This window comes from Mobula birostris, chromosome 11 (genome assembly GCF_030028105.1).
Source record: "Mobula birostris isolate sMobBir1 chromosome 11, sMobBir1.hap1, whole genome shotgun sequence".
In the NCBI taxonomy this organism is placed as follows: Eukaryota; Metazoa; Chordata; class Chondrichthyes; order Myliobatiformes; family Myliobatidae; genus Mobula; species Mobula birostris.
Window position 1 is genome coordinate 3991926 of NC_092380.1, and position 21096 is coordinate 4013021.

Sequence of the window (21096 nt, forward strand, 5' to 3'; positions counted from 1 at the left end):
AGCCATACCCCCGTGTCCCTGGTCTGTGTCTGCTCAAAGGAGAAGAACCATTCAGGATGGTATTGAGGACTTTGAAGCTGTGCACTGGGAACAAGCTCCCTGTGGTATCAGCAGAGGTGTCTCACTGGCTGACTGCTAACCCGCCTGGCCCGTAAGGTGCTTCTTGCCCCATCTGTAGAAGAGTCCACAGGTCTCACGACCTGAAGCTGGTAGTGTGGGGCTTCAGGTCTCTGTACCCCCTCTGCCCGATGGTAACTGCGAGAAGATGGTGTGGCCCGGATGGTGAGAATCTTTGATGATGGATGTTACTACCCTGAGGCACCATCTCCTGTCGATACTACTGATAACGGGGAGGGAAAAACCCATAACATATCAAACTGAGTCCACTACTCTCTCTCAAGGTCATTCCATACACAAGTGAATTGGATTCCAGTTAACTAGAACACATTGGCACCAGTGCATATTGGCCGAATTAAACTGCTGTTCCAATTAGCCAAAGTTTCTTAGAAATGCAGGTTTCCCCTGCCATCCGAAGGTAGAGCGTTCCTATGAAACGGTTCGTAAGCCAGAATGTCGTAAAGTGAAGAAGCAATTACCATTTATTTATATGGGAAAAATTTGTGAGCGTTCGCAGACCCAAAAAATAGCCTATCCAATCATGCCAAATAACACATAAAACCTAAAATAACAGTAACATATAGTAAAAACAGGAATGATATAAATACACAGCCTATATAAAGTAGAAATACTTTTCTACAATCATTGCTGCACTGTTCTCCGTAGCGAAAATCTCACGCAAGCGCTCTTGGCAGAAACACTCTCTCCAGTAACCTTTAAGCTATGAAGCTGCCAAATCATACCAAATAAGGCATAAAAATACACAGCCTATATAAAGTAGAAATAATGTATGTACAGTGTAGTATCACTTACCGGAATTAGGAAGACAGTGCCGAGCACACTGATGATGGTGTGTTAGGGCGAGTCATCGGAGGTTGGGGTGGTGCAGTGGTCCCCAACCTCCAGTCCGCCGACTAGTACCAATCCGTGAAACATGCAGGGGTACAGCGGTAGCCAGGATGCACCCAGCACATCTTTAAGAAAAAAGCCAAAATAAACAAGCTAATTAATTAGGTGCTGCCCAGCACGTAAATGTCGGCCCAGATCAGAGGCGACGCAATCAGCAATCGCCTCTGTTCTGGGCCGACAGTTACATACTGGGTGGCACCTGATTAATTGGCTTGTTTATTTCAGCATTTTTTCTTAAGGATGTGCTGGGTGCATCCCAGCTACTGCTGCATTCTCCACGGCAATGTATCGGTCCACGGCCCGGGGATTGGGGTGGTGGGACACTGGGATGTCATCTCATTGTCTATTTCCATCAGGGCAGGCAGGTCATCTTCTATGTCTGCCTGCCTCGATGTTGAAGGTCGAGGTTCTTCGTCTGCTGTGGCTGATGTGGAAGGCTTGAAAAACGACAGTATGCTTGACTGCTTAGCCTCATGCATTTTTCTATCATACGGTTCTTTGTAAGGACTCAAACCATCCGGCAAATATGCCCTAAACCTACGTACCCTTTCAAAATTAAAGTCGTACTTTTCTGCAATCATTATGGCGAAAATCTCACGCAGTTGTTTCACGTTCAGTTCCTGGACGACTTCACTTTCAGTCCATTCGCTACTGCATTCGGTTTTGATTGTTATCCTTTCCTTTTCCAATTGCATCAGCTCTTCACCTATCAGTTCTTGGTGATGGGATGCCAAAACCTCTTCAACATCATCTTTGTCAACTTCCACAAGCCAAACTCACTTTGTCCTTAATTCATTCACCACAATCGAAACGCTTAATTATGTCTAGTTTTACCCAAAGTGTAACACCATTACGAGCTCTTTTAGGCTTTTCCGATACCTTAGAACTCACCTTGCTAATGGCTGCTCACGGACACGTGTTTAAGCAATGCCGGTTAGAATGCAGTTTCGGGGGAGGAGCTTGGCTGTTCGGGGCGCGCACTGCCTTTTTTCGTAACAGTGAAAACACCTTCTGTTTGCGAAAACAGGTAACTAATGTAGGTCTTCCGTAACATTGAGGTTTCGTAAAGCAAACGTTGGAAAAGCAGGGTGACACCTGTAATTAGAAAGGTATATTTTTAAAAAAAGACAAACAGTGACAAATTATGTATGAAAATGAAATAAATTAGAATGCTAATAATACTACTATAGTACTATAAAACTGTAGTTCCAAATAGTTAGACTGAAGGAGGAATTCATTCAGTGTATGCTGCCGTGTTCCTTTGGCTGAACAAAAAACAAAATCAGGCACCTAGTGCAAATAATGGGCTGCCTGCACACAATGCTGTCGATGATTGCGTCCTCCAAATCTTCATTTTCATTGCAACATTCAAGATGATTATCGATACTTTCAAATTCTTTGTAGATCCTAACTTGATGAAGTAGTGAAATTGTTTCATTTTCACTCCCGGCCATTTCTGGCGTCTCCAGTTCTCAATGCTTGAAACTGCAGTGAGCAAAACAGTTCTAAATTCTCTTATTGTTTATTTCTTGCCAACTATCAGTGAACATAAACACACGCAGCTGATGCTATTGAAAATCAGTTCGCTCTAAACATGGTGTAGCATCTAATGGCTACATAAGTACGTGCAACTGATGCCAGTTAGAACCTGTTTGACAACATTCTCCTGTCCCAATTAAGCAGCGTCGTGTTTCAAATAAATGAAGCGAATCCTGGCAATCTTCTCAATTTGTTTCTGTTCTTCCCAAGTAATTGGCTACACTGATTAACTGATGGCCCAGTTAGCCGGAATTGACTGTATATTGAAGTAGTTAAAAGAAACCGCAAATTTAGTGTCTCAGAGTGTAGTGTAGCTAAACAAGTGAACTGCAATGTTCATGACAAGGTAGATAGGAAGATCGAAAATTCATCTTTGGCTTACGAGGGGTCCATTCAAGAGTTTGATAACTTGAGATCGAAGCTGGACTATAGATAATCACCTTCTGGAAAGTCACCGGTGCATCTCATCACAGCGGCTTCTACGAGGTCAATTAAAGGTGTTATTGTCCTTTTTAAACGCATCTTTTATGATCCTGAGACCCTGCTAGACATTAGGAAGCTGAAATACTGCAGATCTCTCCCATCAGCGAGTTGCTCGTTGATGGTGAAACTGAAGGAGCTGGACTTGGTGGGGATCATGCTGTTGCCTGTGTCGGAGAGGCATCAGTGTGTGAAGGTGGGGTGCAGTCCAACAGCGAGTGACCGTCTTAGTCGCTTTCCTTGTGATCACAAGACCCTGTTGGAAGTTGTTAGTGTGGAACGCTGCAAGTCCAATTCCCTGATTTATTGGCAGGCGGCGGGGGAGCTGCGTAGCTTCTGACCTCGCGAGGACTGGGCCTCAAGCCGCAGTGTTGCCTGTTTACAGACGCCTAGGAGAGGGGCATTGGAGTCGGTGTGGTCCACCAGAGGCAGAGCTGAAGCTGGTGCTGCCCTCTAGTGTTTGCTCGGCAGAATACAAGGCATATCACGTTCGACTGCGGACTGCTGCAGCATTCGTGGACTCAGGATCTCGGACTTTTTTTGTGTGCTACACTTTGCTGATATCTTACGTGTGCTATATGTATGTGCCTTGTGCTGTGTGTGACCGTTGGTACTGTATCTTGCACCTTGGCCCCGGAGTAACACTGTTTGTCTGTAATCTTGGGATAGTCATATATGGTTGAACGACAATTGAACTTGAGGTTGGAGATAATTTACTAACATGCCCTTGATAAGCACTTCGGTGCTTAAAATATTGTTAAGCACTTGAGAAATCGGAGGCAGGGATTCCCATTTTTGTATAATGTCTGCTCGGTCCACCCTAAACTGTCACTTTAATTTCCCTTGCTATTTCCACCCCAAATTCTCTGCCTTCTACACCACACCACTAATGCCCCACATAAGCTTGAAAGCACAGGGTCTCATAGAAACATAGAAAACCTACAGCACAATACAGGCCCTTCGGCCCACAAAGCTGTGCCGAACATGTCCTTACATAAGAAATTATCTAGGGTTACCCATAGCCCTCTATTTTTCTGAGCTCCCTGTACCCGTCCAGGAGCCTCTTAAAAAACCCTATCGTATCCGCCTCCACCACCGTCACCAGCAGCCCATTCCACGCACTCACCACGCTCTACGGTTTTTTTTTAAAAAGCTTACCCCTGAGATCTCCTCTGTATGTACTTCCAAGCACCTTAAAACTGTGCTCTATCATGCTAGCCATTTTAGCCCTGGGGAAAAAGCCTCTGACTATCCACACGATCAATGCCTCTCATCATCTTGTACACCTCTATCAGGTCACCTCACATCCTCTGTCGCTCCAAGGAGAAAAGGCCGAGTTCACTCAACCTGTTCTCATAAGGCATGCTCCCCAATCCAGGCAACATCCTTCTAAATATCCTCTGCACCTTTCTATGGTTTCCACTGCCTTCCTATAGTGAGGCGACCAGAACTGAGCACAGTACTCCCAAGTGGGGTCTGACCAGCGTCCTATATAGCTGCAACATTACCTCTCGGCTCTTAAACTCAATCCCACCATCTGGCCACAGGTGGACTCGAGGACTCTGTAGTGAATTTAACTCGGTTAGTTTCCTTCCGCGTCTGTTTTCTTTCTCTTCAGTCACTAATTTTTAAAATGCTTATTAAAAGTAACTCAGAGCGTAATGCTGATAAACCTCTTGTATAATTATACCCTGTAGCATTCTGTTTTGTGACTAATTTGTAAATTATAAACTAGAATCAGCCTCATTATCACTGATATGTGTTGTGAAATGTCATTTGGCAGCAGCTGTACAGAGCAGGACATAAAATACACCTGCCCTCTATTTGCCACCTCCTGTAGTTAATAAAGTGGCCACTCATTGTCTGTGGTCTTCTGCTGTAGCCCATCCACTTCAAGGCTCTGTGTGTTATACATTCAGAGATACGTTTCTGCAGATCACTGTTGTAACATGTGGTTATTTGAGTTACTGTGGTCTTCCTGTCTGCTCAAACCCATCTGGCCATTGTCCACTGACCTCTTTCAATAACAAGGTGTTTTTGTGGGGGTTTTTGTTTGTGTAATCCCCTGGTTCACACCTTTATTGTTATGCTGTAGTTATTTCATTTAGCAGCTTTTACAGAGCTGCTGTTCTGCTTTCAGCCTGTTTGGGTTATTGTTGAAGATAAGGGATGATGTGGAATCTGTGCCGTCCAATTAGCGAGAGGTTTTCTTGGTGAAGGACAATAAGTTTGGACTTCGGGTTTTTTTTTTGTTGTTCGAGAGGAGATTGAGAGAGAAGGTGCTGGGGAGAATCAGTCGTAGCATACAATCTGCTGGGAAACTCGTTTGTTCGAGACTGTGTGCGTGAAAATTCCGGAAGATCAGTTTCTGAGATACTCAAACCACCCCGTCTGGCACCAACAATCATTCCATGGTCAAAATGTCTTAGATCATATTTCTTCTCCCGGCCACCACGTTCTGGCCCGAAACCAAACTTTACAAATCGGCCTGGTTCTTGGATCGATCCAGGCTCCTGGTTTAGGCAGACGGGATCCAAAACTCCTCCACTCTGCCAATGCTCATGGGTTGGTCCATTCAGAAATCCAATGGTGGGGCAGTCCAGTGCAAAACACAATATTTTTGTGTATATTTTTATTGTGTGGGATGATCTGTATTGCACAAGCATATCAAAAGGATAATAGAAATGCAGAATATCGTGTTTCAGATTCAGAGAACGTGCCGTGCAGCTAGACACAGTGCACAGACCAAGATGAGGTAGGTTGAGAGAGCGAGAGTTCTCTTTATCATCAGAAGTTTATTCAAGTCTCTTGTAAGAGCAGGGTAGAAGCTGTGCTGTACTGTACAGCTCATACAGACTCATACGGCCAGATTTGGGAACAGCTTCTTTCCAACTGTGATAAGACTGCTGAATGGATCCTGACCCGGATCTGGGCCGTACCCTCCAAATATCCGGACCTGCCTCTCAGTTTTTTTTTTGTACTTTCCATTTTTCTATTTTCTATTTATGATTTATAATTTAAATTTTTAATATTTACTGAATTTTACTATTTTTAATATTTATTTGTAATCCAGGGAGTGGGAAGTGCAGAATCAAATATCGCTGTGATGATTGTACGTTTTAGTATTAATTGTTTGGTGACAATAAAGTATTAGATTATGAGGACACACAGTCCTCTTTTATTGTCATTTGGTAATGCATGCATTAAGAAATGATACAATATTCCTCTGGTGTGATATCACAAAAACACAGGACAGACCAAGACTGAAAAACGAACAAAAACCACATAATTATAACATATAGTTACAACAGTGGCAACAATACCATAACTTGATGAAGAACAGGCCATAGCACAGTAAAAAAGTTCAAAGTATGAAGTACTGGAGCCTTGCACAAACAAGAGAAAATCTGCAAATGCTGGGAATCTGAGCGGCGTGCAGCGCGCGCACACAACACTGGAGGAACTCAGCAGGCCAGGCGGCATCTAGGAAAAGAGTTTCGGCCTGAAACATCAACTGTACTCTTTTCCGATGCTGCCTGGCCTGCTGAGTTCCTCCAGCGTTCTGTGTGTGTTACCCGGTAAATATGTGTTCTCAATCCTTTTGTATCTCTTGCCGGACGGGAGAGAATGCTCGGGCTGCTTTCCTGATGCAGTGGGAAGTGTTTTTGTTCCTTTTTGTGCCTTGTGGCACATTGGGCAGCACTTTTACCATTTCTGTAGCATTTGACTTTTTTTTACAATGCCGAGTTACTGCCCGGCATGGATGGACAGCGTGCAAGGAGCTGGCTGGATTCGAACTTGGGGCCATATGCCCTGAAGTTCAGAGCTGATGCCGCACACCACCGGCTGGCTAAGCGGGAAGTGTGGATGGAGCTAGCGGGAAGGGAGGCTGGTTTTTGCGATGGACTGGGCTGCGTGCACAACTCTCTGCAAATTCTTGCGGCCTTTGACATTTTCTGTAAATGTTTGCTAGTTGGGAGTGTAAGACACAGTGATTGTTCTTTTCAAGAACGGAGGCCTGCTCAACTTCAGGATGGCAGACAATGCAAGTGTCGTGGAGGAGACGTGCAGCCTCATGGTCCTGAAGAGTGAGACCAAGCGTATCATGGAGGCCTTCCTGAGGAGGGCGCAGATGGAGGGTGCCTCCGTTGGCCACATTGGGCGCTGCTACCACGACGAAAAGAAGTACAAAGCCAAGTAAGTCTCTTGTCACGGTCTTCCCTTGTTTTTGCAAAATGTTTGGGGGCAGTTGACAAGAGAGGTGGGGTGGAAAAAGGGGTACAACTCGAGAGTGTAGAGCAAGGAATATCTAAAGTTATATATGTATTCATTGGCCACTTTATTAGGAGTGGAACCCACTGTGGTCTGCGGTTGCTGTAGCCCATCTACTTTATTGTGCAGTTTGATCAGCAGTTTCTGAGATACTCAAACCGGGGTGGCACCAACAATCCTTCAATGGTCAAAGCCACTTAAATCACATTATTTCCCCATTCTGATGTTTGGTCTGAACAACAACTGAACCTCTTGACTATGTCTGCATGCTTTTATGCATTGAGTTGCTGCCAAATGATTGGCTGATTAGATACTTGCATTAACGAGCAGGTGTACCTAATAAAGTGGCCAGTGGCGTGTAGAAGTTATTGTTCTCCTGATAATGCATTCCATGCTACGTAATCCACCACCACGTCAACAGTTTTAGGGGCATTACAAAATTATTAGATAGCAAGGGTATTGTAGGATATGTAATTGTTACAAGAAAATAGTGCTGGTTTAAAAGATAGCTTTATTGAGTGACTGAGCAGCCATAAAGTGTCAAGTAACATCTCCTTTTATTTTAAGTTCTTTTTATACTTTGCCCAGCAGATCTGTGAAATATGATGTGTTTAGGAAAAGCTACATTTTTGTTCTACATGCCTTCCCTGAAAGATTCGTTCAAAAGGATCCAGTCTGCCAAGGTTTGAGGCCTCGCTTGGAGTATTGGGAGCAGTTTTGTGCCCCTTATCTAAGAAGGGATGTGCTGGTATGGAGAGGATTCAGAGGAGGTTTGCGTAAATGCTTCCAGGATTAAATGGCTTGTCATATGCAGAGCATTTGATAGCTCTGGGCCTGTATTCACTGGAATACAGAAGAATAAGGGGTGACCTCATTGAAATTGTGTTGGGCACGTGGCCAAGTGGTTAAGGCATTCATCTAGTTATCTCAACGTCGCTAGTTCGAGCCTCAGCTGAGGTAGTGTGCTTGTGCCCTTGAGCAAGGCACTTAATCACACATTGCTGTAGTCTGTGTGAGGAGTGGTGCCCCACACAGACTTCCAATCTGCGCCTTGTAAGGCATGAAAATGCCCGATGCAGGCCTCTGAAGGTCTGAGTCGACGTTCCCTTCTCCCCTCATTGAAACCTATCAAATGTTGAAAGGCCTTGATACAGTGGATGTGGAGAGGATGTTTCCTATGGTGGGGGAGTCTAAGACCAGAGTGGTGAATCTGTAGAATTTTTTGGCACAGGTCGAGTCTTTACGAATATTTAAGGCAGAGGTTGGTAGATTCTTGATTAGTCATTGCATGAAAGAATACGGGGAAAAGGCAGGGGATTAGGACTGAGAGGGAAAATGGATTAGCCATGATAGAATGGCAGAGCAGACTTGATGGGCCAAATGGCCTAATTCTGCTCCTGTATCTTATGGACTTGTGATGTTAGCACTATGAGACATAGGAGCAGAATTAGGCCATTCAGCCCATCGAGTCTGCTCCACCATTCAATCATGGCTGATATATTATTCTCTCAACCCTGCTCTTCTGCCTTCTCCCTGTAACCTTTGACACGATGCATGGTGCAATATTTAAGTCGCTACATTCGCTTAACATTTTCCCATTTTGACCGAAGGACTCCCGACAGCCAGGACTCCATCTCCGTTAAAGTCCACAAGCACAAGAGGTCACTCTTGAAAGGGACCTTGGAGCAAGAAGACGAGGAGAAGCGGAGAAGTCTGAAACATTTCCAAGGGACCGAGGAAGATACCGGGTGGGGTACATCCGATGAGGAAATCTGCCAGGCCGAGGAAAAAAAGCATGGCTTCAAAACGGCCATCAAGAAACTGATCAGACGACAGAAAAAGAAGAAGGGAAGCAATGCTTCGGAAAAGTCCAAGGACTCTTTAGACTTCTCTGAGGCCCATGGGTCTCTGAGGGGAACCACTAAGCCTGACTCCAAGGCCAATTCCTTAAAGAGGCAGGAAAACACTATAATCAATATGCATGCAAGTAATTTTGCACATGCGATGGATTCAGAGGGATCTGTCTCTGAGGGGGTGACTATCAGGGAGGAGAGCAGCAAGCATAAGAAGACTGGACAGTGGTTTTTAAATCTTTTACGGAAAGGGCCCAAGAAAAGTGATAACATCCACCCAGAGAAAGACCAAGTGCCTTCACCGCCATCACGGCCTACAACACTAGCCCTAAACCTCTCTCCTACAGGTCAGTCATACTTTTAAAAATTTATTTTATTGACTGGTAGTGTCCAGTTGCCACTCAGGGATGGTTAGGCTGGATCTCGGTGGAGATGGGGGTCAGGACTGTGCGAAAAAGTTGAGGTTTTGCCCTGAGAAGATACTAGTGAAACCAGATGGGCTATCGTTACTGAGGCTAGCCTTTTCCTTTTCCAGCACGGTAACATAATGCTCTTGTAGTGCCAGGGACCCTGGTTCAGTTTCTGCCGCTGTCTGTAAAGAGTTTGTACATTTTCCCCGTGACCCACATGGGTTTCAGAATCAGCCTTAGTATCAGTGATTTATGTAAAAGATTCAAGGGCTTGCTATCAGAGTGTAAGAGAGTGTGTGTGTGTGTGTGTGTGTGTGTGTGTGTGTGTGTGTGTGTGTGTGTGCGCGCGCGCGTGCAGTAATCAACCCTGAGACTGGTATAGTTTCCAATTCTATTTTTCTCTTTAATTATCGTTTTTTTTTAATCCTTTGCCAGGAAGTCCAACGATTGGGTTTGATTTAGAATTGGGCAATCTTGTCAGCCTACACAAAATAATCTACAGATGCTGGGGTCAAAGCAACACTCACAACACGCTGGAGGAACTCAGCAGGGCCTCTGCCCCTTCCCTCTACAGTCCTGACGAAGGGTTCCGGCCCGAAACGTCGACTGATCTTTTCCACAGATGCTGCCCGACCTGCTGAGTTCCTCCAGTGTATTGTGAATCTTGTCGGCCTTTTCCTCAGGCCTAATAATATCTGGTATTTATCCTGTGGTCCACACTCTTGTTGAGCCCGTGCATTGAAGGAATGTACATTTGTTGTACAAACCATGCTTTATTTCTCTAACCGCACACCACTGCTTGTCCACCACGTGTCTTCCCAATTTATCATTTAGCTGAAATGTAAGTAATGCTCAGCAACAACGTAGCAGCAGCAAGATACAAAACAAAGAGAACTGTAAACATCTTATTAGTAACGATTACTGCCAATAATGGGGCAGCGTGCCAGGGCGAGGCTAGACATGCCAAGCAAGCAGCGGGACCTTGAACTTCGAAGTACATTGTGTAATATAAAATTCTATCGTGGGCCGGCTGGTGGCGCAACGATCTCGGCGCCGGACCCGGCAGCGGAGGTTCACGGGTTCGAAACTAGTCAGGTCCGCTCCCAAGTACGCTTTCCATCCGTGCCGGGCTGAGTGTCGAGATCGCAACTCGACCTCGTAAAATAAAGGGGAAGAATACTGTGAAAATGTCTGTGTGAGGAGTGGTGTGCCACACAGTCTCTCTCCCGCTCCGCGCCTTGTAAAAAGCCATGAAAAAGACATCACGGATGTACAGACACACGCACAATTTAGGGGTAACATGAGGGGGAACTTCTTTACTCAGAGAGTGGTAGTTGAGTGGAATGAGCTTCCAGCAGAAGTGGTTGAGGCAGATTCCATGTTGTTGTTTAAAGTTAAATTGGATAGATATATGGACAGGAAAGGGATGGAGGGTTATGGATCGAGTGCAGGTCAGTGGGACTAGGAGAGAGTAAGAGTTCGGCATGGACTAGAAGGGCTGAGATGGCCTGTTTCCGTGCTGTAGTTGTCATATGGTTATACAGATGCGCACGCAGACGCAGACACACAGACTTGCACGCACGCAGGCACACACCAAAAAAAAAATTCTGTCATATCATGGTCACTCTTTCCTATGGGCCCCTTTACCCCAAAGAGTCATACAGCATGGAAACAGGCCCTTTGGCCCAACCCTTCCATGCTAACCCAGATGCCTCCTATTTAGCTGCATGTAGCCCACATCCCTCAAAACCTATCCTGTTCGCAAATCTGTCCTAATGTACCACTTCCGCTGGCATCTCATTCCACTCACCAACCTCTGGGTAGGAATATTCTTCCCTCGGGCCTGCTTTAAGACCAAAAGAAATAGAAAGAGGTTAGGCCATTCAGCCCATTGAGCCTGCACTGACATTCTATCCTTCCCGCGTGTGCATGGGTTTCCCCTGGGTGCTCCGGTTTCCTCCCACAGTTTAAAGACTCTAGGGTTAAATGGGTGGGTTGCTGGATGCCAAGGCTCAAAGGACTGGGCAAGCCTGTTTTGTGTTTTATAAATAATCTATATTATTTTGTCTTCCATGGTTCTAAACGCTTTGCTGTTCTTGCTCACCACTCTCAATCTTGCTTTTTAAATTTTCAGTTTCTGGCTTTGCAGCTGTTTCAAGAGTGTTCAAATGGCCATTGCTCCTTGTGTGAAGAAGTGCTTCCGAGCCCCACCCTGAACACTTTTTAATCTTGGGCGTCCCCTTCCAAACCGTCTCCAACATGGGACTGATTTTAGTTAAGTCGCCAGCTACTCTGGTTTTAATGTCCCTGTTCTGAAAAGCTGCTCCCACAACAACGCAGTACTCGCCCAGTGCGGACTTGGACGTCCTTGGAGCTGGACTTGAACCCTGGTCTTTGTGACTCAGTGACCAGAGCAGCAGGGCTAATACGCTGTGAGTTCTCCAGAGTTGTAGTCATTTGTCTGACCCGTAAGTCCAGGTGGTGCTGACTCAGGATACATGGCCGTCCCTCTAGAACAGAGAGGAGGAACTTCTTTACCAAGGGGATGGCGGAGTTTATTGCCACTGATGGTTTTGGAGGCCAAATGATAGGGTGTATTTAAAATGGAGGTTGGTTAGTCAGGGCGTCAAAGGTTACAGGGAGAAGGCAGGAGAATGAGGTTGAGAAGATTAATAAATCAGCCATGATGGAATGGTGGAGCAGACATGATGGGCTGAATGACCACATTCTGCTATATCTTATGGTTTGTCATTCTTTTTCGTGTTATTTACCTCGGTTTTTAATCGTGCTCTCTTCCTGTTGATTTCAGAGGATGAAAGTTTGGAATTCTACACAGAAGCGGCAAAGAAGCTGGAAAAGTTGGCACAGAAATGCTGCACCCGGACTGGGAATGATTACCTTAGTCCAGGCATCCATTTCCAGGGATCAGTGCAAGGTAATGGTGATGTGGTACCTGGGATCTGGTGGGAGAAGATGTGATCCAGCACCGAGCACGGGGGGAGAGTGTCAGTGTTTGGCGGTGGGAGAAGAGAGTAGGATTGGAGAGGAGGGGGGAATGGTCTAGTGTTGGAGGCCTGATGTACCTGGGAAGAAAGGTATCAGCTTTGAGAATTGTGATGGGTGGGGTGATGTAACGCTATCTGCCGGTCGAAAGCCCCAAGGGAAAAGACTCGGCCTGCAGTGGGAAAACAGTGCATGGTTTCACAGCTAATGGCTATAATGGTTAATTGTTGTCAACCATTAACCAGCAAGATGAACCTTGGCCTTGGTCATAGTCACCCTTAACTAGGTAACAGCTGGGAGCTGGGGGAAGGACTGAAACAGTCCTGGTGTTTGAGGAATATAGAAATTGAGGTAAATTCAGAAGTAAAACATATCTGATACTGGAAATACTCACAAAGCAGGGAGTGTCTGTGGAGAGAGAACGTTTTGAGTTGATGATCTTTCATCTTCCCTCGGAGGGTCATGAGAGTGTGGAACGAGCTGCCAGCACAAGTGGTGTATGCGAGCTCGATTTCAACATTTAAGAGAAGTTTGGACAGGTACATGGATGGTAGGGGTTTGGAGGGCTGTGAGTCCTAGTGTAGGTCGATAGGAGCAGGCAGTTGGAGTCCACAGTAGCATAGTGGTCAGCACAACGCTTTACAGTACCAGCGACCCGGGTTCGATTCCCGCCACTGCCTGTAAGCCGTTTGTATGTTCTCCCTGTGACCACGTGGGTTTCCTCCGGGTGCTCTGGTTTCCTCCCACAGTCCAAAGACCTACCGGTTGGTAGGTTAATTGGTCATTGTAAATTGTCCCATGATTAGGCAAAAATTAAATCTGGGGATTGCTGGGCGGTGTGGCTGGAAGGGCCTGTTCTGCACTGTATCTCGATAAGTAAATAAACATGGTTTGGCACAGACTAGATGAGCAGAAGAGCCTGTTTCTGTACTGTACTTTTCTATGTCTCTATGACTAACTGTGGAAAGTTAGAGATTTAACTTTAGAAAGTCTAAAGTTGCGGAGAAAGGGGGGGGCGGAGAAGAGAAAAATCAGTGGAGGGTTGAGAAGAATGGAAGGTATAAATGGGACTCAAAGCTTCTAGGTATTGTTCTTGGTAGATTATAGCTCTTGCATTTCTAGTTCTGGAATAAAGAGATGGATCTGTCCCCTGTCTTGAGAATGAGAGTAGACCGTTGATTAGCTGTCTCTATTTCCTGAGGAGACTGAGGTCCTTTAACATCTGTCGGACGATGCTGCGGATGTTCTATGAGTCTGTGGTGGCCAGTGCTATCATGTTTGCTGTTGTGCACTGGGGCAGCAGGCTGAGGGTAGCAGACACCAACAGAATCAACAAACTCATTCGTAAGGCCAGTGATGTTGTGGGGATGGAACTGGACTCTCTGACGGTGGTGTCTGAAAAGAGGATGCTGTCCAAGTTGCATGCCATCTTGGACAATGTCTCCCATCCACTACATAATGGACTGGTTGGGCGCAGGAGCACATTCAGCCAGAGACTCATTCCTCCGAGATGCAACACTGAGCGTCATAGGAAGTCATTCCTGCCTGTGGCCATCAAACTTTACAACTCCTCCCTTGGAGGGTCAGACACCCTGAGCCAATAGGCTGGTCCTGGACTTATTTCCTGGCATAATTTACATATTACTATTTAATTATTTATGGTTTTATTACTATTTATTTATGGTGCAACTGTAACGAAAACCAATTTCCCTCGGGATCAATAAAGTATGCCTATGACTATTAGGAGGAACGACAAAATTCTTGAGAAATGTCCCATCTCACGTCCACTGTCCTTTGACTTGCTCTAGCCAAAAATAACATCCATCAGAGCGCAATCGAGAGGATCGTGCAGGTGCTGCAGGATCAAGGAGACCAAATCAACGAGAAGGTGAGGGGCACCAGTGCGCACCGAGGTTAGCTGCGCTGTTGAGTGTGGGCAGGGGGTTGTCGAAAGCCGCTTCTTCCATGCCGGTCGTCGGTTGGCCCATTTGAAATATGCGGCAGCACTTTCCCATAGGTTGTCTCATATGCCACAGCAGGGGTGTCCGACTTTAGGCACCTCGGGGAGGTATAAGAATAGCATGTGTGGGGGGCTCTTGTCTCTCCTTCGTCCTCAGGCACTCATTTTCACGCTGAGGCCACGACCATTGGGAAAGTACGCTGCAGATATAGAATGGCTAGTAACTCGAGCAGAGTCAATGAAAGATCAGCCAGAAGACAACAAACTGTGCAAATGCAAATATAAATGAATAGCAGTAAAAGTTGAGAACGTGAGATAAAGAGTCCTTAAAGTGAGATCATTGGTTGTGGGAACATCTCAATGGATGAGCAAGTGAGTGTAGTTATCCCCTTTTGTTTAAGAGCCTGATGGTTGAGGGGTAGTCACTGTTTTTGAACCTGGTGGTGCGAGTCCTGAGGCTCTCGTACCTTCTATCTGATGGCGGCAACAAGAAGAGGGCACGGCCTGGGTGGTGGGGGTCTCTGGTGATGGATGCTGCTTTCCTATGACAGTATTTCACGTAGATGTGCTCAACAGTTGGGTGAGCTTTACCTGTGATGTACTGGGCTGAATCCACTACCTTTTGTCGGATTTTCAAGATTCAAAAAACTTTATTGTCATTCTAACCGTACATCAGCTCTGCAGGGCAGAATGAGACAGCGTTTCCCAGGAGCAGTGCAATCATAACATAACAAACGCAACACTAAATAATAAACATAACAACAAATAGTAAAACACAACAGCCACATGTCAGTTAAAATCAAGTTATAAGTGTCCAGTGCAAGTTAAAAGTGTCCAAAGCAGAGTCAGGTAGAGCAGCTATTTAGCAGTCTGACTGCCTGTGGGAGGAAGCTGTTTAGTAGCCTTGTGGTTTTAGTTTTGATGCTCCTGTAATTCAAAGGCATTGGTGTTTCCATACCAGTCCGTGATGCAGCCAATCAATACACTCTCCACTACACATCTATAGAAGTTTGTCAAAGTTTTTGCTGTCATGTCAAATCTCCGCAGGCTCCTAAGGAAGTAGAGGCTGTCATGCTTTCTTTGTAATTGCACTTGTGTGCTGGGGCCAGGACAGGTCCTGTGAAATAGTAACATACAGGAATTTACAATTACTAACTCCCTCCACCTCTGGCCCTTCAATGAGGACTGGCTCGTGGGCCTCTGGTTTCCCTCTCCTGAAGTCTCCAATCAGTTCCTTGGTCTTGTTGACATTCAGTGAGGTTGTTGTTATGACGCCACTCTCATTTTCAAATTCTTTCCTGTATGCCGATTTGTCACCACCTTTGATACGGCAAACTTGTATGTGGTGTTGGAGCTGTGCTGAGCCACACAGTCATGGGCGTAAAGCAAGTGGAGAAGCTGTTTGTGAAATATTTAGTTTGGTAGGTTGTGTACCTTCGGGGGGGACTTGGATGTTTGGTCAAATCTTTTACCGTTTATACATAAATGTTGAATATGCTTTTGTACTACTGCAGTTGTACAAGGCCTTGGTGAGACCACACCTAGAGTATTGTACGCAGTTTTGGTCCCCTAATCTGAGGAAAGACATTCTTGCCAGAGAGGGAGTACAAAGAAGGTTCACCAGATTGATTCCCGGGATGGCAGGACTTTCATATGATGAAAGACTGGATCGACTAGGCTTATACTCTCTGGAACTTAGAAGATTGAGGGGGGATCTTATTGAAACGTATAAAGTTCTAAAGGGATTGGACAGGCTAGATGCTAGAAGATTGTTCCCGATGTTGGGGAAGTCCAGAACAAGGGGCCACAGTTTGAGGATAAAGGGGAAGCCTTTTAGGACCGAGATTAGGAAAAACTTCTTCACACAGAGAGTGGTGAATCTGTGGAATTCTCTGCCACAGGAAACAGTTGAGGCCAGTTCATTGGCTATATTTAAGAGGGAGTTAGATATGGCCCTTGTGGCTAAAGGGATCAGGGGGTATGAAGGGAAGGCTGGTGCAGGGTTCTGACTTGGGTGATCAGCCATGATCATACTGAATGGCGGTGCAGGCTTGAAGGGCCGAATGGCCTACTCCTGCACCTTGTTTCTATGTTTATTCATAGTCAGTGTCTTCTGTCTCGCTCACCAAACCCGTGAACCTGCTTCCTCGTGACGTAGAAATGTTATTCAAAGTTCTAATGCCACAGTGACCGTGCCCAGGAGCTTACGAGGTAGATTCAGCGATCAGATACGTGTTGTACTCCCATGCGATGTCTGAGAGTTATGGAGACTTGCAGAACGCAGGCGCTGCTCTCAGTACCAGCTCTTTTAGACCATAGGGCACGGGAACAGATTCGGCCCTTTGAGTTTTCTCCACCATTCTGTCGTCACTATTTTATTTCTTCCCTCTGCCCATTCCCCTGCCGTCTCCACCTGACCTTTGATGCCCTTGTGAACCAAGAACCGATCTGCTCTCGATGTACCCGGTGACCTGGCATCCACAGCTGCCTGAAGCAATGAATTCCACACATTCCACCACCCCCTGGCTAAATAAATTCCTCCTCTTCTCCGTTGTCGGGGGACATCCTTCTGTTTGAAAGAGAAATTGTGCCAAGTTTTGAGTAGCACACGCAAAGTGCTGGGGAGCTCAGCAGGTCGGGCAGCATCTATGGAGGCGAATAAAGGGTGATGTTTCGGGCTGAGACCTTTCATCAGGGAGGGAGCAGAGGCCGGAATAAGATGGCAGGGTGAGTGGGAGGAGTGCAGGCTGGTGAGACCAGGTGAGGGGGGAAAGTGTGGGGGTGGAGGAGGTGGGATGATGTAAGAAGCTGGGAGGTGATGGGTGGAAGAGATGAAGGGGTGAAGAAGGAGGAATCTGATAGGAGAGGACAGAGGACCATTGATGAAAGGGAACAAGGAAGGCAACAAGTGGGGAGGTGATGGGCGGAGAGGAGAAGAGGGAATGGAAAAAGATAGGAAAGAGGGTAGGGAAATTATTGGAAATTAAAGAAATCGACGTTCATGCCATCAGGCAGGGAGTCTACCCAGATGGAATGCGAGATGTTGCTCCTCCAACTTGGATTTGGCCTCATTGTGAGAGTAAAGGAGGTCACAAACAGTCATGTCAGAACAGGAAGTTTAATTGAATTGGTTAGCCACTGGGAGAGCCTGTCTTTTTTTGCGGCAGACGGAGCGAAAGTGCCCAACAAGGCAACTCCCCAATCTCCATCAGGTCTCATCCGCTAGGTTTCTCCCATTTTCCCCGTCATCCTTCCTAAATCCACACTTTTGGCCCATATAACTGCAGTGTTAATTGGATCCCATGCACCGGGATGCGCGGCCACAGGGTAACTGAAATGCTCCCACGCACGTAGCCTTTTTTGCCGCATAGCAATGGTTGGCCCATGCAGCTGTCGAAAGAAATTGGAGGGAACACAAATCTCATAGTATACTTCTAACTGGGTTGTCATATGAAAGTCATTAATTCTGCTTCTTTATTTTAACTTTATTCTAACTCCTTAATTGAAATTAAATAGCAAATAGACAAGAAGCATGGAGTATAAAGGTTAAGTTGCTAATCTGACAATCGGAGTCATGAACTACCAAATCAGCGACGCGAGCTTGAAGTTCCCCACGGCAGCTGGGAATTTAAATTCAAGTAATTGAAAAAATTTGGAGAATGTGCCGGTCTCCGTGAGAGTAAACACAAATGGTGCAGCTTGTGGGGAGACAGTCTGCATCTCCAGTGAGGCAGGTTCGATCCTGACCATCGGTGTCATCGCTATGACCACATCCCAAACGCATGCTGGCCGGAAACTTAAATTGGTCACTGTGGTGTGTAGGTGAGGAATGAGGGCTCAAAAAAATGGAATTAGCGTAGATTTGAAAGCGTCCTATCCGGTGACCGCAACAAACTGCAGAGTGGTGTACACACATACTAAATGCTGGAGCATCACAAAATGCTGGTGGTCAGGCAGCATCTATGGAAAGGAAGAACCAGTTGCCATTTCAGATCATCAGGACTGGAAAGGAAGTGGGGGAGAAGTCAGAGTAAGCTCAGAGGAGGGGACGGCAGACAAGCTAGAAGGTAAACACAAGCAACACACATCAAAGTTGCTGGTGAACGCAGCAGGCCAGGCAGCATCTCTAGGAAGAGGTACGGTCGACGTTTCAGGCCGAGACCCTTCGTCAGGACTAACTGAAGGAAGAGTGAGTAAGGGATTTGAAAGTTGGAGGGGGAGATCCAAAATGATAGGAGAAGACAGGAGGGGGAGGGATGGAGCCAAGAGCTGGACAGGTGATTGGCAAAAGGGGATACGAGAGGATCATGGGACAGGAGGTCCGGGAAGAAAGACAAGGGGGGGAGGACCCAGAGGATGGGCAAGAGGTATATTCAGAGGGACAGAGGGAGAAAAAGGAGAGTGAGAGAAAGAATGTGTGCATAAAAATAAGTAACAGATGGGGTACGAGGGGGAGGTGGGGCCTAGTGGAAGTTAGAGAAGTCGATGTTCATGCCATCAGGTTGGAGGCTACCCAGACGGAATATAAGGTGTTGTTCCTCCAACCTGAGTGTGGCTTCATCTTTACAGTAGAGGAGGCCGTGGATAGACATGTCAGAATGGGAATGGGATGTGGAATTAAAATGTGTGGCCACTGGGAGATCCTGCTTTCTCTGGCGGACAGAGCGTAGGTGTTCAGCAAAGCGGTCTCCCAGTCTGCGTCGGGTCTCGCCAATATATAAAAGGCCACATCGGGAGCACCGGACGCAGTATATCACCCCAGTCGACTCACAGGTGAAGTGTTGCCTCACCTGGAAGGACTGTTTGGGACCCTGAATGGTGGTAAGGGAGGAAGTGTAAGGGCATGTGTAGCACTTGTTCCGCTTACACGGATAAGTGCTAGGAGGGAGATCAGTGGGGAGGGATGGGGGGGACGAATAGACAAGGGAGTTGTGTAGGGAGCGATCCCTGCGGAATGCAGAGAGATGGGGGGGAGGGAAAGATGTGCTTAGTGGTGGGATCCTGTTGGAGGTGGCAGAAGTTACGGAGAATAATATGTTGGACCCGGAGGCTGGTGGGGTGGTAGGTGAGGACCAGGGGAACCCTATTCCTAGTGGGGTGGCGGGAGGATGGAGTGAGGGCAGATGTACGTGAAATGGGGGAGATGCGTTTAAGAGCAGAGTTGATAGTGGAGGAAGGGAAGCCCCTTTCTTTAAAAAATGAAGACATCTCCCTCGTCCTAGAATGAAAAGCCTGATCCTGAGAGCAGATGCGGCGGAGACGGAGGAATTGCGAGAAGGGGATAGCGTTTTTGCAAGAGACAGGGTGAGAAGAGGAATAGTCCAGATAGCTATGAGAGTCAGTAGGCTTATAGTAGACATCAGTGGATAAGCTGTCTCCAGAGACAGAAAGATCTAGAAAGGGGAGGGAGGTGTCGGAAATGGACCAGGTAAACTTGAGGGCAGGGTGAAAGTTGGAGGCAAAGTTAATAAAGTCAACGAGTTCTGCATGCGTGCAGGAAGCAGCGCCAATGCAGTCGTCGATGTAGCGAAGGAAAAGTGGGGGACAGATACCAGAATAGGCACGGAACATAGATTGTTCCACAAAGCCAACAAAAAGGCAGGCATAGCCAGGACCCATACGGGTGCCCATAGCTACACCTTTAGTTTGGAGGAAGTGGGAGGAGCCAAAGGAGAAATTATTAAGAGTAAGGACTAATTCTGCTAGACGGAGCAGAGTGGTGGTAGAGGGGAACTGATTAGGTCTGGAATCCAAAAAGAAGCGTAGAGCTTTGAGACCTTCCTGATGGGGGATGGAAGTATATAAGGACTGGACATCCATGGTGAAAATAAAGCGGTGAGGGCCAGGGAACTTAAAATCATCGAAAAGTCGTGAGAAGTGTCACGAACATAGGTCGGAAGGGATTGAACAAGGGGTGATAAAACAGTGTCGAGGTATGCAGAAATGAGTTCGGTGGGGCAGGAGCAAGCTGAGACAATAGGTCGGCCAGGACAGGCAGGTTTGTGGATCTTGGGTAGGAGGTAGAAACGGGAAGTGCGGGGTGTGGGAACTATAAGGTTGGTAGCAGTGGATGGGAGATCCCCTGAGCGGATAAAGTCGGTGATGGTGTGGGAGACAATGGCCTGGTGCTCCTTAGTGGGGTCACGATTGAGGGGTAAATAAGAGGAGGTATCTGCGAGTTGTCGCCGTGCCTCGGCAAGGTAGAGGTCAGTACGCCAGACTACAACAGCACCCCCCTTATCTGCGGGTTTAATAATAAGGTTAGGATTAGTGCGGAGGGAGTGGAGAGCAGAGTGTTCGGAAGGAGTGAGGTTGGAATGGGGACAAGGTGCAGTGAAGTCGAGATGGTTGATGTCCCGTCGGCAATTAGCAATAAAGAGATCCAGAGCAGGCAGAAGACCAGAGCGGGGTGTCCATGAAGAAGAGGAGGGTTGAAGACGGGAGAAGGGGTCATCGGTGGGGGTGGAAGAGTCCTTGCCGAAGAAGTAGGCTCGGAGACGGAGACGGTGGAAGAAAAGTTCTGCATCGTGGCGAACACGGAACTCGCTGAGGT

The 21096-nt window shown here is 46.7% G+C and overlaps 1 protein-coding gene across 4 annotated transcripts in view; it reads left to right on the plus strand.

Moving 5' to 3' along the window:
• Nucleotides 1–21096, plus strand: part of bcl2l12 (BCL2 like 12) — a 59317-nt gene that overhangs the window by 19804 nt on the left and 18417 nt on the right. For all 4 annotated transcript variants that reach the window (XR_011887698.1, XM_072271508.1, XM_072271510.1 and 1 more), the window contains 4 exons: nt 7055–7242; nt 8928–9517; nt 12390–12515; nt 14392–14471. Coding sequence is in view for 3 of the 4 variants with exons in the window: in XM_072271508.1 (XP_072127609.1) it covers nt 7079–7242; nt 8928–9517; nt 12390–12515; nt 14392–14471 (960 nt within the window). In the remaining variant the exon portion in view is untranslated. The remainder of the gene's footprint in view (nt 1–7054; nt 7243–8927; nt 9518–12389; nt 12516–14391; nt 14472–21096) is intronic.